Genomic DNA, 17,938 nt, shown 5'->3' on the forward strand with positions numbered 1-17,938 from the left:
GGCCATATCACTTTAATTAGAATTAAAATTTCAGTTTCTTAGTCACATAAGCCTCATTTCAAGTGTTCATTGGTCATATGTGGCTAGTGGCTGCTGTGTTAGAACACATTTAGCGCATTTCCATCACCACAGAAAGTTTCACTAGACAGCATTAATTTATATAATTGGCATAATACATTTCTCAGAGTTTGTATTTAAAAGGATGATGCTTTGTAGAATCCTTAGCAATGTAATGACATCGAAAATGCTTGATACATGACATTTAATAATACTTTTAGTAAAAATAACTAGATAATGAAAATAATGAATAATAACAATATAAAAGTTATATATCTAGTATCATGAAGCAGGTGTACATAACCTTGTATAAATTCACTAAGACTCTCCTATCCATTATTCCTCCTCCAAATATTTCACTACGAAATAATTCTCAAATTTGTGTTCTGAAACATCTCTGAAGTAGAAGCTATAGAGCCAGACTAATATATTACCCTCAAACCTTCATTACAAAAGACCTCTAAACAACTATTTACCTTTTTAAATTCTAAATATTAAGAAACCTTAACATGTAGATCATTAGTACCTACAACTAGGAACAAATCTGATTAATCAGGATATTGAGTGATTAAAAAGGAACAATTAGTATTCTAACCTTCTCTAATTATGACATGGCATTAACTAATTAGGATCTTTATATATCTCTAGACTTATTGATTAAAAAGTTTTGAACTTTTATTCTTCTTGTCATCTGAGAGATTTTAGTGCATTATTTTATTTTTTCCCCTTTCGGAAATGGGTTAGATGAAAAGCACTATCACAAGCTATGTCTATTACACAAGACAATGGCTAGGTAAACAATCAATCCCATCCTTAAACCAATTTGGATCCCAGCCCAGAGTGGAATGTATCAGACATGCCAATCAAAACACTTGATTCACTGACTGGACCGGGTTAGTGTCTGTGTCCTTGGAATTCACCCTGGGTAGTCATTATCATTCATCCCTGTGGACACAAAGGCTGATAATCTACAGGATGATATCCAGAACAATAGACAGTTAAGAGGGTTGTGTTGTGTTATTATCACAAAAGAACATCAGTCTTACAAACAGAAATAAGCCCTTTAATATAGGCTATGTTTTTCCTGCTTATTTATACCCTGTGTTTTGTTTTGCTTTGTTTTCCCCTCCTAGGCTACTGACAAAGATACTGGCAATTATAGCGCCATGGCATACCGACTCATCATTCCACCAATTAAAGAGGGAAAAGAAGGATTTGTTGTAGAAACATATACCGGGCTCATCAAAACCGCTATGCTTTTCCACAACATGAGAAGGTCCTACTTCAAATTCCAAGTCATCGCGACTGACAACTATGGGCAGGGGCTAAGTGGCAAGGCAGATGTGCTGGTAAGTAGGTGAAAGTTGAGATTAGGGGACTGGAGTGCAGTTACCCCATGGTCAGTGCTTTCAACTAATAGAATTTTTTTTATTTAAGTTTTATTTACTTATTTTGAGAGAGAAAGAGAGAGAACAAGCAGGGAAGGAGAAGAGAGAGAGGGAGCGAGATAATCCCAAGCAGGCTGTGCACTGTCAGCACAGAGCCCCACATTGGGCTTGAACCATGAGATCCTGACCTGAGCCTAAGAATCGGACGCTTAACCGAATGAGTCACCCAGGTGCCCCAACTCATAGACCTTTTAAGTTTAATCCAAATAGGTTTCCTAAAACCTAAATTAATTTTCATCCAGGTTGTCAATAGCTCTAGCTTAGGATATAAAAGATATAGCTTTAAAGCTGTGCATTTTTTTCGCACTTGGGAACTACATCATGATATGTTTTTATATATGATTGTGACAGCAATTCCAAAGTATTGGATTACTATTTGGTCTTCAGATCTCATTTTTACTATAGAGTTGGCTGGAGCTCCTTAAAATGTTTTAATTACTTCACAGAGTTGTGCTGGAGAAATTAAAATGTATGAAATTTGTATTAATGCTTAAATTCCTTTTAAATTTTTTTTTCAACGTTTATTTATTTTTGGGACAGAGAGAGACAGAGCATGAACGGGGGAGGGGCAGAGAGAGAGGGAGACACAGAATCGGAAACAGGCTCCAGGCTCTGAGCCGTCAGCCCAGAGCCTGATGCGGGGCTCGAACTCACGGACCGCGAGATCATGACCTGGCTGAAGTCGGACGCTTAACCAACTGCGCCACCCAGGCGCCCCTTAAATTCCTTTTAGACCTTTTGTAATTAAGAAAATAAAAGGAAATTTTTTGACGCAAATTCCTGCTCCAATAGATGTAATTTCCTTTTTTGACCCAAATCCCTGATGATAGCATCGATGATTCTTGACTAAGTTATATTTGGCTCAGTCAAGAACATTGCTTTCCTCTGCTTTTTCTTAGGCGGGACACCATCTCAGTGGTAGAGCGTACTCAAGGGTGGTTTGATATTACTGCTTATTCAAGGTGTTCAATACCCGTGTTTCTGACTTGTGGAATTTCCACCAACCTGGTGGTGTGGACTAGTTGGATTTTTCTATGATTACAAGTTATAATTATTACTGGAAATGCTTCTCACATAAGGGCATCATCAAGTATAATTTTTCTTTTGCCGTTTGCATCTTATTAAATCTTCATTTTCACCATTACATGTAATTCTCTGAACTTAGTTCAACCTTCTCAGATATGCAGACAGCAGGATCAATGTTTTTCTTCTACATAGGTATTCATGAAGACCAACCACCTTGACTATGATGGCTATGAAGTTCGAACATCCCCATTTAGAACAGTGCAGTGGTGGTAAACAAAGGCCAATCTAAGTCTGGAAGCTTTTGACATAGAAGACACTAACGTTGACACTGATTTTTGATAAAATTAAGATCTGCAAACCTAATATAAAATAATGTTGCTATTTCCCTTCCTGTTAAAGGGCTGCACACTGTGATGGTGTAAGATTAGCCACTAGGGTAATTACGCTAAGTATTTATAATTATAATACAACTTTGGGGCACCTGGGGGGTTCAGTCGATTGAGTGTCCAACTCCTTATCTTATGATCCCAGAGCGTGGGGTCGAGCCCCGCATCAGGCTCCACACTGAGCATGGACCCCCCCTTAGGATTCTCTCTCTTCCTCTCCATGCCCCTCCCCCTCCTAAAATAAAAAAATACTACAATAACATAAATAAAATATAACTATGTAGATTATATTTGTAATATGTACATAAGCCATGCGAAGTTTATGGGTTTCTTATTTCGACTCTATAAACTATTGTGTGGAAATTAAAAAGTATACCTTTAAAACTACCGTGTGTGTGTGTGTGTGTGTGTGTGTGTGTGTGTGTGTGTGTGTGTAAAACTTCCTAGCAAAACAACATTTATGGTAAGTCTGAAATCCTGTCAGGCAAGAGAAGGGAATGTGGAGAGAAAGGGAGAAATGAGGCTTTGATGGAGAGGGAATGGCCTGGGCCAGAACCGAGAAGGAAGACAAGTTGTGACAGCCTGAGTCCCGGAGAGATAGTACTCAGCCCAGAGCAGCGAGTGAGCAGAGTGCATGAGAGCTGAGAGCCAGGCTGCGCATGGCAGTAGGTGGCTCATGTGGTGGTCGTCGGCCATGTTAACGCACTGGAACTTTTTCTTAAAAGTAGTGGGAAAGGGGCGCCTGGGTGGCGCAGTCGGTTGAGCGTCCGACTTCAGCCGGGTCACGATCTCGCGGTCCGGGAGTTCGAGCCCCGCGTCAGGCTCTGGGCTGATGGCTCAGAGCCTGGAGCCTGTTTCCGATTCTGTGTCTCCCTCTCTCTCTGCCCCTCCCCCGTTCATGCTCTGTCTCTCTCTATCCCAAAAATAAATAAAAAACGTTGAAAAAAAAAAAAGTAGTGGGAAAGCATTGGAAAATTTTTAGCAGGAGTGAGTGAAGGTAAGATTTTTAATTCAGAAGAAACCTTGCTTATTGGGACTCTGTTCTCCCAAGAGGACACTCCTCACGCTGCTGGCTTCTGTTTGAATCCTTTTCTGTTTCTGTTTGCTGCACTTCAGACCACGCACTGGCTGAGGGGGACCTTTGAGCATGACGTGGCTACTTCTAGACCTTCCCTCTTCTTGAGATCCAGCCTTGGTTCTCCCCGTCTGAGCCTGTCACTCACTGCCTCTCTCACATTGTTGCTGTGATCTCCCAAACCTTGGGTCTTCCCCCCCAACACACTCAGTGAGTTAAGTTTCTGGTTACTGTCACCATTTCCAGCAATCCCATTGTCCTGATTTTTGGCAGTTTCACACACACAAATGATTCCTCCAGTATCCTGAATTTACAACCTCTTGGCTGCCTCTTCTCTGGTGCTTTTGCCCTCCACCCTATTGCATCCACTAGAAGCCAGCTATTTCTGCCATTACCAGTGAATGCATCCCCTCTATAACCTCCATTTCAAGCCTCCCACTCTTCGAAAGTCATACTGAACATACCCAGCTAACACCAGCACTCCGTGGCTCCTCCAGGACCTTCAGTCCATTTAGCCTCCCTCCACCCTCATGGTTTCTCTCTGCTGCACACTAGCTTTATAGTACAACACTGACCACCATAAGCCCTCAGTCACATAGGGATTCAACTTCCTTGCCCTTTCTCCCGACATCATACTCATTTGGCAAAACCATAAGTCTAAATAATTCCAACATTCTCCTCTCTCCAGACCTATAGTCATGCTGAGTATGTCTCCAGAAACATACACAGTTGTAGAGTCTTACTCTAAATTAATGATAAAAGCCCCCACGTGAGCACCACACTGTGCTTCCTGGTCCCTCCACGCGTCTCTCCTGCAAGAGCCCCTATTGGGCCGTCCTCCAGTATCTTCTCAACCTCACTGTTGTCTGGTTAATGGACATTCTGTTTCACTGAAAGATAAAATTAAGGCATTAGAAGACGACTACTACAACCCGCACCACGAATCTTACTGATCTACCAGAATTTATACCAATGTATGCTCTGTCTTCTTCCCTGCTCACTTAGACAAGTTCTTTATGCTCCTATCATTACTTCTACCTGTACAACAGGCCCAATCCCCACCCGCCAGCTCTGGGACATCGTTTCAGACGCTCTTCTGTTTCTTTTATGCAAGAGCCATATCAATCTCCCCTTTATTGGATTATTCCCATAAACATGCTGGTTTTCCATCTTCCAAACTGATGTTAAAAACCCTCTTGACCTACATCTCCTTCCAAATACCACTTAATTTCTATGTTCCTCTTTCCAGAAAAACTCACTGCTGGGGTGGGCTCTAGGTTTTTGCTGTGGAATCTCTCTTGAACCGTCTCTAATTATAACTCTGCTCCAAGCCCTCATCCAGATCTTCCATGTTACTAAATTCACTGGTAATGTCAGTCGTCATCGTATTTGAACCATCAGCAATACTCGAGTGGTTATTACCTTTATGAGGCTTCTGGGCCACATTATCCTGTGGTCGTCTCTTACCTCACTGTTCGTCCCTTCTCAGTCTCCTTTCTGGTTCATTTTCCTCTCCTGACCTTTTAATATTGATGTTTCTTCTGGGTCAGACATTAATTCTCTTTTCTGTCTATTCTCCGTAAACTCATTCAGTCACCAGAACTTTAAAATGTCATCTATATACTAAAGAACATCACATTTATGTTTTGGCCCCAAAGATCATTTCTGAACAGCAAATTCATAGATCTGTGTGCACACTGGAAAGTTGGGTGAAGATGCCTATTTAATGTTTCCTGAACTGAGTTCCTCTTCTTCATCACATCTCTTCACTCTGTCATCCCTCCCTCCCCGTCTCCTCAGTTTTACTCGATGACCAGATCATCTTTGTGTTCCTTAGGCTAAAAAGCTCTTGATTCCTTTCTCTCCTAAGGCATACAATGAATCCCTCAGTAAATACTGTGGTATTCATAAATGTTATGTATATATGTGTGTGTGTGACAAACATATATATGTATATGTATGTGTGTGTGTATGTATATATATATATATATATATATATGTATGTGTATGTGTGTGTGTGTGTGTGTGTGTATATATATATATATATATATATATATATATATATATATATATAAATGTATATGTCATCTACACATTTTTCAACCCTTCTCCTATTGGAGCCTGGTTGAAACCACCCTCCTATTTCACCTGTGTCATCTCACAAACTCAGTAACTTGCCCCCATGCTTCCTCTCTTCCTCTACTCAAGTCTGGTGTTAATATAGCAGCCAAAGTGATCCCTTACAAGGTAATTCAGGTCCTGTTGTTTCTCTGCTCAAAAGCTTTTCCTATCACCCAGGTCTTTCAGAGAAATTCCTGGGTCATTACAGAAGACTATGAGGCCCTGGATAATCTGGCCTTCATTGACATCATTTTCTATTCTCCACTGAAGTCCTTCAGACCCAGTAATATTGGCCAACTTGCTGTTCCCCAAATAGGCAGACATTCCCTCACTTTTGTGATTTTGCAGTGCTTCTGTCTAGAATGTTCTTTCCCCCAAAGTGTTCAGAATTAGCTCCCTCATCTCCTCCAAAAATTTCCAAGGATGTATTTCACACTGGAGCCTCCTCAGACCATCCAGCTCAGAATTGCAGCCGACAGTGTAACATCACACCTCTTAATTGTTTTCTCTTTACAGTGGATTTATATTCATGTTCGTATTTCCACCCGGAAACTGCATGAGGATAGCTTTTTGTTGTTGTTTTTAATTAATTATTTTATTCCCTGATGTATCTCAAATGCCCAGAATAATTCCTGACATACAGAGGGTACCCAGTGCCCATTCGACGGGTGAATCACCTCTGTCTTACAGTGTAAATTGGCAGTTATCAAAGTGTGGTCCATGGAGTGCCGAGGGCCCCCCCAAATAATTTTGGGGTTTGGTGGAGTCAGAACTTTTTTCATGAGACTGCTAGGGCATTGTTTGACTTTTTTACTGTATTGCATTTGCACCACTATTTTCACTGTATCCTTCATAGTCATACATAAACAGGAAAAAAAAAAAAAAAGCTTGAAGAGTGTCCTTACTCGTAAGCAGTAAACCTGATTAATTTTAACAAACCTCCACTCTTGACTAAATACCTTTTCAATATGTTGTGTAATGAAATGGGAAGTATGCTTCGAACACTTCTGTTGTTTAAGGACGTAGAGGGCAGTCTGAAGGAGAACTATTATGTAAGCTGAATTGGCTGGGTTTTTGTTTTTTTACAAAATAGCTTTTGCTTTGAAAAAATAACTTGAGATAAAATAGGCTTATTCAGACTTGAATATTTGGTAGACATTTACACAAAAATGAATGAAGTGAGACGGTGAGTTCAAGGAAAACAACGGACAGTATTTGTGGCTACTGATAGCATCAAAGCTTCCAAGCGCAAAGTAGAATATTGGAAAGCTTGGGGGCGCCTGGGTGGCTCAGTCAGTAAGCATCTGACTTCAGCTCAGGTCATGATCCCGTGGTTTGTGGGATCGTGCCCCATGTCTGCGCTCACAGCGCAGAGCCTGCTTGGGATTCTCTCTCCCTCTCTCTGCCCTTCCCACCCCGCTCTTGCACACTCTCTCGCTCTCAAAATAAATGAATACACTTAAAAAAAAATGAAAGTAAATAAAAGTAAAATAAATTTTAAGGATAAAAAGAATATTGGAAAGCTTGTAGTCAGTCACCAGTGTGAGCCTGACAGCTTCCCATTATTAAAGACCATGAGATCAGTGGTCATTTTAAGGAATGTGACATTTTTCTTGATATTGTATTATGTAGTGTTTCAATATTTGAAGAATCTGTGTTACTCAATGAACCGGCATTTTCCAAATGACCAATGCATGATATTAAAGCATCATTTGTGGGTAAAGATCCATTGAAAGTGGAAGATAGATAAATGTGGTTTAATGTAACTAAACCCGATTTTCAATTTCACACTCAGACTAGCACTTGACTTTTGGTGTTGTATCAAAGACTATACAAAGCTGTCTAAAAAAGATTATTAAGCTGCCTCTTCCTTTTCAAGAAAAATGAGATGGCACCAGAGACCAGTCAGGAGAGACAGTGACCAGCAAGAGAAGGTGAGGGTTTCTAGAGCTTTGCTGTCCAGTGTGTTAGTTACTTGTCCTCTGTGGCCACTGAGCACTTGAAATGTGGCCGTGTCACATTGAGACGTACTGTAAGTATGCATACAGTATACACTGGGCTTCAAAGACTTAGTATAAAAAATGTAAAATGTCTCAATAAGTTGTTTTGTATTGATTGTGTGTTGGGATGATAATCTATTAACATATTGGGTGAAGTGTATTATTAAATGGCTTTCACTGTTTTTTTAAATCTTTCTATCATGGGGACCAGAAACTCTTAAATTACATATCTGCATGTATATGTGGCTTACATTAATTTTTTTATTGGCCACTACTATCTAAAGTACCTGGGCACAAATAGATAAAAAAAGGAAAGCTAAGAAGTTCATTAGGAAGAATTAGAAGAACTTAGAAATAATACGTACACTGGCAACCTCTGATTTTAGAATGTGTGCTTCACAAATATTACTTTTTCTTCTTTTGACTCTTTCTTGTAATTTTAATCCATTACAGAGATTGAACCCAACAATAATAGAAATATGTTTTTAAAAAGTCTTTATAAGCAGAATTTTATAAGCAGAATTCCTTCAAAAATGACCTGTTTATTTCTGGAAATATTTGCCTAACCACTGCACTGGGAAAGTAACATAAATAAGATCTAGGAATGGTAAACATTTAAATACCTTTGTTGTACATGATACACAAAGCCAGTATTCAGGGGCATAACAAACCCAGCATCTGCTGAAGCAGACATGAAGGCTGTCTAATGATCCCATGGAATGAATTATTCTAACTACTCACATCTCAGCTTCTTAGTCACACTGGATGAATGCTTTCCTGAGATTTGTAAAACCCGTGTTTTCCATTATCCTGAGTGTTCTTAAATAACCCAATTAGAAAAATGAATGTGCCTTCCTTCATGCTTTAGACAATCACCAACCAACAAAAAACCCCCACAGAAACCAACAAGAGTAGAAGTCACTTAGGGCTCTGTTACTTCTAAGTAAGCAATGATAGTCTACCCATCTCCACCTGCCCAACATCTAATGGCGGTTGTCTCACTAAAGATACTTACTCCTAAATGAAACATGGGGAGCCACTGGGTCTATGCATAGTAGGAAAGAAATGGGTTATAAAAATGCTCGTTAGTTCTCAACGGGCTCTGGTTCTCCTCCTGCAGGTCTCTGTGGTCAACCAGCTGGACATGCAGGTGATCGTTTCGAACGTGCCCCCGACTCTGGTGGAGAAAAAGATAGAAGACCTTACAGAGTAATGGATTTTTGCTTACTTATATGTCTATATTCATATAGCTATATTTTTATTGCATTAGGTCATTTTAATCACTACAGTGTTCAGATTAAACCCATAAAACACCATCTTAATAATTCAGTGTACCCTTTTCCTGAAATGGAGAGCTTCACTTAAAATACGTGGAGATTCTGAGAGTGCCTTCAAAGAGGTATGGAAATTAGATGTGAGATGATGCTGTTATTCAGGATGCTTTGACCGATGCATCAACATAACCTCAAAACGCTGCAGAGAAGAAAGGAACCTTAAGAGTCATTATTAGAGTACATATCTTGATTTTTTGTAGCCCCAAATGATTCAAAAAACTCATTGAGTCATCAATCCAGTGAGCCCAGGGAATGTTATTTCTCAAAGTGATGGGTCTAGATGGCCAAGTCTTATTCTTTCAAAAACCAAGGAGACTAATTTTAGACAATATTAGAAAATATGCCACATTGTGCCTTTTGAACAGTGTATACCTAACATGTCATTGTTGAATCAGACAAAGTTGGGACTATTTATGAAGCCACAGTTCTCTGATATTCTGAATGCTCTAAAAGATTACTAAATGTCTTTACGAGTTCACTCTGAGCCAGCCAACCTAGCCTGCCATCATTTCATAATTTTAGATGGACACTCGTTTGTTAATTCTGCATCTTCCCTTGAGTTCAGGTTGACAGGTACCAATTTCTCACTGCCTCTCTCTAGCAAAATATCTTTCACTTCCAAGTTGCCAGAAGAAGCTTCAGATATCAGACGGCGAAACTTTTAGTAATTATGTGCCGTATACAATAAGAAAAGCTTAATGCATGCCTGAGTATTTCTTCTGTAATAAAAGCATGCGCTCTGTAACAATTATCTCTTACTACATCACAGACTTCACCTTCGAGCGCCATGTACAATGTCCTGTGGAGAAGAGGATTCTCAATATTTATGCTTGGAATAGCAATCATTCAGTGTCTGGGTTACCGCTACAGAAGGGGTTTATGTACTCTTAACCTCTTGTCAAAATAATAGCTGATTTACACCTGAAAAAAAATCTAGAATCACGCCTGTCTCTTAGCTGCTTTAATGTTATCTATGGAAGCAGACTTTCTCTGATTGTACCATCAAAATATGGTACAACCATCTTCAACCTCTAACCCTTCATTCTGCTCTCTTTGTCTTCAAAGCATTAACTAATATTTTCACTTTACGTCAATTTCCCACCGAAGTACAAGTTCCATGAGGATAGGGTGCTGTCCTGTATTTTCACTGCTGTCATTCAAGTTATGTAGTAGGCACCCTATCCATTTTATTGAATGGAAATTTTATACAAGCTAAATCATGATTCCCCTTTCTCGTATCAAGAGAAAATTTATGAAAACTGAAGAAATGGCAATGTAGAAGTATGATTTCATAGCAGTTTTATGATTCCCCCCCTCTTAAGTGGAAAGGAAGACCTGAAAGAGAAAGAACAGACAGCTTTCTAGTCTTGAAAGAAATATATCCCTGTGAAAGGAGCTTGGACTTCGTGTCACATATCAGTTTTGGAACACGATCAAGATGCCTTGGTCTTCCCCAGTCGGCCTTACCATGTCTTATCATTTGTTCACAAAAGCTGGTGAAGCTTATATCGTGGGATTGTTGTGAAGAACTAAATAATATAAGCTGTGTAGGGCAGTGAGAATTGTGAATATTCAGTAAATAGCAGGTATTCTAACAACGAGGTTAGTGAGCCAGTCAGGAGTGTGAAGATAGAGACGCCGGTTTTTTCCAGAGGGTAGTTTAGTGTGGAGCTCAGATTACGGGTTCAACCTGACCAGTTTGAAACTTAGGATAACTGTGTGACCTTCAGGCAAGAGATTTAGCACTTAGGGCCACACTTCCTCGTCTAGAAAATTGGAACAAGGATGTCAACCCTGTGTTGTGTTTGATAAAATTTAGGCAGTATAGCATCATTTGTCAGCAGTTATGTGGTTGAATCATTCAGGGCCACAGAATCAAAATCTAGACTCTCATAGTGAATGTTGGGATTTCTTTCTTCTATGCAGCGTTTGCTGGTTATGATGATGAATCAGTCAGAGTGCTCTGGGTAATAGGATCCAGAGTGCTCTGGATATAGCAGGCACATGCCTAAGTCCTTAGTGTCAATTTTTAAAAATTTGTGTTAATTTAGAGATTCTTAAGCACAAAAATTTCTGATCCCTTTAAAAAAATAGACTATTTTTTTAGAGCAGTTTTACATTCACACCGAAACTAGGCAGAAGATGCACAGCGGATTCCCAAGTGCCCCCCACTCACAGCTTCCCTCACTGTCAACATCGTGCCTCAGAATTAGTGGCGCCTTTGTAGCAAACCGACATAGACACATCGTAAACGCCCTAAACTCATAGTCCACGTGAGGTTTCCTCTTGCCGGTGTGCACACTGTGGGTTTGAACTCATGGCTAACGGCCTCTACCTATCACTGTACGGGACACAGAATAGATCCACTGCTGTCAACGTCCTGTGTCTCCACCTCTTCATCCCTCCTTTCGTCTCTTCCCCTGGCAACCACCGCTCTTTTTACTGTCTCTCTGGTTTTGCCTGGTCCGGAATGTCTTATGGTTGGAATCCTGTGGTCTGTAGTTTTTTTGATTCCTTTTTGAAAGCTGCTGGTCGTCCTGATAAGGACTGTTAGATCTGATTCAGCCTGATGAAGCACCAAACACCCTTTAATGTCCAGGGGAGGAATAAAAATACACAGTAACTGAAGTAGACAACAGAAGGACAGCTTGTTCAATAAAACAAGAATTTATTGTTCCAGTGACCAAACTAACCAGCACGTTGTTTCCTACAGACGTTCTTAGATGGCAGGTCACACTACCATCAAAGATATTTTCTTTTTATTTCTTTCTTTTAATGTTTATTTATTTTTGATAGAGAGACAGAGAGAGCATGAGTAGGGGAGGGGCAGAGAGAGAGAGGGAGACACAGAATCCGAAGCATGCTCCAGGCTCAGAGCTGTCAACACAGAGCCCAATGCAGGGTTTCGAACTCACAAACCATGAGATCATGACCTGAGTCGAAGTTGGACACTTAACCAACTGAGCCACCCAGGTGCCCCCATCAAAGACATTTTCTATAATCCCCGTATATCTTTATCCATAAGAAGGAAACTTAAATTCCATATGATCATCACTTTTTGTTTTTTCTTCCTTTAGACAGACCCATAAATGAGGCCAGATCATAATCCATAGTTTTCTTGGCAAGTGTGAAATCAGTACAGACCGGGAGGGTTGATAAAATAAAAATTTGATGACCTAATACAATCATTTCATGATGGGGAAGATTTTGCAAAGGGGGTCAGTATCCTTTGATGGCCAAGAACACAATGCCTGGAAAACAGAATGCTCCTTGTAAATAAACGTTGCTATAGTGATGGTAATGATTATTCCCCATGCCCCTGGCATAAATGGCTCTACTGTTTTTTACTACTTTATTTGGGGCTTAGGGAATTTATGGGAGACCAACGCCCCTTTGTAATGAAACATGTTTCTTTTAAATTGTATTAACTTATTCAGCAAATTCCAGTGAGAATCTGTGGCTGCAGGTGGCCCTTTCATGTCTATGTTCTCAAGTACTTTAGGTTAAATTTAGGATTTCTCTCTTTGTGGGCTCTGACTTAACAAATGCTTGAGGTTAAGGGGTAGGGCAGGGCTATAAGGATGAGGATGGGGAAACCGGGCTATGACCAGCAAAGGACTGGCAGTAGTGTGTGAAGAGGAAGCTGGGAAGTGTTGGGGTCCGTGTCTCCTTTCTCCATCCACTTCATCATGAAGCCCAAAGGAATAGAAGAAGGTTGGGATTCTAAAATTTAAATCTTTAAGAATCTGCAGAAATGGCATTTTTTGAAGAGTATGCATCAAGGAGTTTCAGAAATACTGTGTTCCAGCATGAATTGGAATTGAAAATTAAGGTCACAGAGTTGCTCAAACACTTCTCTTACTTTCTAAATACGATATGAAAATTCAGCGACCGTAGACTTTATTGAAGTAGTTATTGATTTGGCGTAGGAGAGCCCATCTCCATGAAATATTGATACCGCATCTGAAATGTGTCTGTGTCACTAATTTATGGCTCCTTGAATTAAGGTTACAAAACATACTTCAGAAATCTAGCCGAGACACACATTTCTAGGATGAGAATTATGAAACCTCTTGGGAAGAGAATCTATGAAACAGTAAACAGTAAATGCTCACACTTATATTTTCTTAAATCAGTGTAATAAAGACTGGTGTTGAGGGGAAAGGTCAAATGGAAAGGCAGATCAATAAACACATTAGCTTTGATCATTTTTACCCTCTCCTTGCTTTTGAGGTCCAGACATTATAAAGGGACAGATATTCCTATTACAAATATTAATGTTAATAGACTAATACATTTGAAAGAGATTTTTGTAATGTTTATACTGTTACTTAAATTTTGGTTTTTACTACATTATTTCTTTCCATTATAATTTTTTTTTAGTTTTTTTAACATTTACTTATTTTTGAGATAGAGACAGAGCATGAATGGGGGAGGGTCAGAGAGAGAGGGAGACACAGAATCTGAAACAGGCTCCAGGGTCTGAGCTGTCAGCACAGAGCCTGACACGGGGCTCAAACTCACGGACCATGAGATCATGACCTGAGCTTAAGTTGGACGTTTAACCGACTGAGCCACCCAGGCACCCCTTTCCATTATACTTTTTTAAGTGTTAACAGTAATTTCAAATTTAAAAAACAATAATTTTAAATCAATGGTTTTAATAACAATACTTATGTAAGTAAAATTCTATTTCCAAAAACAGATAGTAGCCTGAATTTAGTTAGCCTATATGCTTTAACTTGCAAATTCCTAATTTGGAGTGTTACACTCTCTGGATAGAAAAAAGAAATGCTTATTTATTCTATTCAGATTCCTATAAGAAAACACTTCAGAGAAAATCTCATGTAAAATTCCTAAATGATATATTAACTCCCCCCCTCCCCACCCTCACCCAGGAAGTTGATTCTTCTTGAAGGGACCCTAGGCTCAAGCCCCACCCACCAGTGACTAGGTGGCAGGTCTCTGGCCAATTAAACTCTCTAAGTCCTAATATCCATATGCAATGCTGGAAATCTATTAATTAAATAAAAAGTAGTTACCGGTTGTAAGTAGTGTCAGCGTGAGTATACCAAGCAAAGTCTGTGCTCCCATGGAGCTTCCATTCTCTGGGGGGAAAACAGCAAATAGAATAATAATAAATTCATATATAATATGTAGCAATATGAAATTATGGATGAAAGGTCCTGTCTCACATAGGATGATGGAGGAAAACCTTGTGATAAGCTGAAATCAGAGCAGAAAGGAGTTAAGGGAGACAGCCAGGTGGTTACCATGATGTGTGGGGGTGGGGGCAGTTTTCCCAGAGAGAGGACACTGCTGATGTGAAAACCCAGATGGAGGAGACTGTTGTCATATCAAGATAGGAAGTGAGTTATATCGGATATCATGGGCCACTTGAAGGATTTAACATTTTACCCTGTGGAAGATACAAAGTCCATAGAACTGTTAGTCTGATATCGTAGCCATGAAGCATAGGAGTGCTTAACATGTGGTCAGTCCAAATGGAAGGTGCTCTAAGTATAAAATATACACCAGATTTAAATTGGTGTAGCCAATTTAGATTGGTAGCCCCCCGCCCAATAAAAGGACAATATCATTAATAATTTTAGATGGATTATACACTGAAATGGTATTTTTTGGGTGTAATGAGTGAAATAAATATATTAAAATTAATCTCGCCATTTTTATTGTTAATCTTTTAATGTGGGTACTAAAAAATTTGAATTTGCATGTGATTTGCATTATATTTCTTTTGGCCGGTGTTACCTGTAAGGATTTGCACAGAGAAATAATGTTCTGGCTTAAGTTTTTAAATATTGTTGAGTGGGAGACAAAGTGAGGAGCTATGAGTCCAGGGAGAGATCTCTGGGGCTTGGACTGTTGTTAAGGTAGCTGCAGGAGAGATGTTTAGATGAAGGGTATATTTTGAAGATGCAGTCTATAAAATTTGTAAAATTCCTTGGTTTGGGGTCTTAGCAAATGGAAAAAATAAAAATTTCTTTACCTGGCCACTGAAGACTTTGATAAAACGATATGTGGGAAGGTCACAGTATTCTCTTCTTGGAGACAGTCGACTTTATTTAGCAAGATTTGGTTCCCCACAATAAATGATGCCAGTTCCTTTTCTTGTCTTCATCCTGCTGATTTCTCAACTCAGTGATAAAGTGAAACTCCATTATCTACCTCCTGTCACCATGGCCACTTCCCTAGCCCTGCAATAAGGTTATTTTCTTTTGTCTTATTTATTACTCATGAACTGAGTGTATTATATACGTCAGGTATGGTATTATCCTATAAAACCAGTTGCAAGCTGTTTCAAAAATATGTCCAGCTGGAACATATGGAATGTTATTATATCTGAGAGATTCTTCAGTTGTGTAGTCTTTCTTATCTGCTGTATTTTAAATTAAATTGTTGTATCGGCAATCACATGCCGATTTTAAGTATACTTAGCACAAAGATGTGGTCAAAGTTGAAGAGCTTATCAACAGAGAATGATCATAAGTGATCTAATTTTTATCACAATGAAGCACAGAGAGTTCAATGTACAACTTTTGGAGACAACATTTTCCGAATTAGTCATGTAATAGCTATAAAATAAATTGAAGCCGATCATAAAAATAAAACACAAACTCAACATAAAATGTTGAGCTACTTTTTACTATTTAAGGTACAATTCATGATTCTTTAGAACACATAAATATGCTTTGGTTTTAGTCAGTCTTGGTGATTCATTGTTTCAACACAAAGGAAATTCATCTGCTATTTTTTTCAGAAATATTCAGTTTGGGGCTTCATTTTGGTAGAGAAGGAGAAGTCATCTCTTTTTGCAAGAAAAATACTTATTTTCAACTTATTTTCAACTTACTATTTCAACTTATTGATAATTCTTTACAGAATGGAAGTTGGCCCAGAATGCAATGAGGCTTTGATAGCATACTATCTGATGTTGTTATTCGTACATATTGTAGTAGTATGTTTAATGCTTAATTCCTTGAAATGTGGGAAAGTATAGACATTTGAATTCCATTTCTATACAAATGTAGAATTTGTATTGCATGGTCATACAGCAAAGTTTTAAATTATCCTGGTGTCAGTATTGAGCTGACATCATGGAATCATAGTTACAAAGAGGGGTGTTTCAGTACTCTCATTTCTGGGGTCCTATTTGTGAGGGTCAAAATGTCCTATTTTGTATGAATTCTTAGTTTTCATTTGAAGATCTGCTATCATAGCAGAAAATGAATATATTATTTACACTAAGGATTAAACTTCTGTCCAAATGGCTCAAATTCACGGTACTTAGTATTTTGTTTCTGATAATACGTTTCTGATGTATTAGGGTAAATTTTTATTTTTTTATTTCATGTTATATGCATTCTCCACATTCATATTACACTTGACCTTTGAACAACATAGGGTTCAGGGGTGCTGTACAAGTGAAAATCCACATTTGACTTTTGAATCTCCAAAAATTTAGCTAATAATACTCTACTGTTGACTGGAAGCTCTACCAATAACCCACAGTCAATTAACACATATTGTGTGTGTTACACATATCATATACTACATTCTAACAATAAAGTCAGAGAAAAGAAAACGATAGTAAGAAAATCATAAAGGAGAGAAATACATTTGTAGTGCTGTACTGTAAAAGCTCCATGTATATACGTGGAACCATGCTGCTCAGTGTTATATATGGGTCGACTATATACTTTCCTACATGCACAGTTAACCAAAAACAAATGACTTGTCAACTAGACTTCGCTTTTTCTTAAGATACCATCGTATAGTAATTCAGTAAAACATTATGTATGCTGATGTCTTGCTTTCAATAGATTTGTTTCATATTTTAATGGTCACAATACCCATCATTCACTAACACATTTTAGAATCTTTTTTTTAATATTTTTTAAAGTTTATTTATTTTTGAGACAATGCCAGAGAAGAAGCACAAGCAGCGGAGGGGTAGATAGAGGGAGACACAGAATCCGAAGCAGGCTGTAGGCTCTGGAGCCTGACGTGGGGTTTGAACTCACGAACCGTGAGATCATGACCTGAGCTGAAGTTGGACGCTTAACTGACTGAGCCACCCAGGTGCCCCATTTCAGAATCTTTATAGTCAAAACTATACTAGTTTCTTTTGGAAGAAACAAAAAGTACTAAAGGAAAATAAATGGTGTTTCTCAGTTAATACTTACCACCTGACACTTGTCATATAGAAAATTTAAATATATTATTTGTGCCATGTCCCCATCTTCCTCAGCAATATGGACATACAAGTACTTTTGTCTCTTATCTTTTTTCTGCTTTTTCATTGACATTCAAACCTTCGGAGATGATGAAAAGAAAGCCAAAACAAATAAACAAAATACTTCCTATAATTCCATGGGGGATGTTTGGATTTTGTTTGTATTTTAAAAAAAAGCGTTTGAAATATTTGAGCTATAGCTGTTGTTTTCAAGAAGAGATGAGTAGACTCTTCCTT

General features: G+C 38.7%; 1 protein-coding gene across 15 annotated transcripts in view; it reads left to right on the top strand.

The window, feature by feature from the left end:
- PCDH15 (protocadherin related 15) overlaps positions 1-17,938 on the top strand; it is a 1,260,230-nt gene that overhangs the window by 1,195,448 nt on the left and 46,844 nt on the right. For all 15 annotated transcript variants that reach the window (XR_015241496.1, XM_086679475.1, XM_086679485.1 and 12 more), the window contains 2 exons: positions 1,191-1,406; positions 9,234-9,322. Coding sequence is in view for 14 of the 15 variants with exons in the window: in XM_086679475.1 (XP_086535601.1) it covers positions 1,191-1,406; positions 9,234-9,322 (305 nt within the window). In the remaining variant the exon portion in view is untranslated. The remainder of the gene's footprint in view (positions 1-1,190; positions 1,407-9,233; positions 9,323-17,938) is intronic.

This window comes from Puma concolor, chromosome D2 (assembly GCF_028749965.1).
Source record: "Puma concolor isolate L17-30 chromosome D2, mPumCon1.1.hap2, whole genome shotgun sequence".
NCBI lineage: Eukaryota > Metazoa > Chordata > Mammalia > Carnivora > Felidae > Puma > Puma concolor.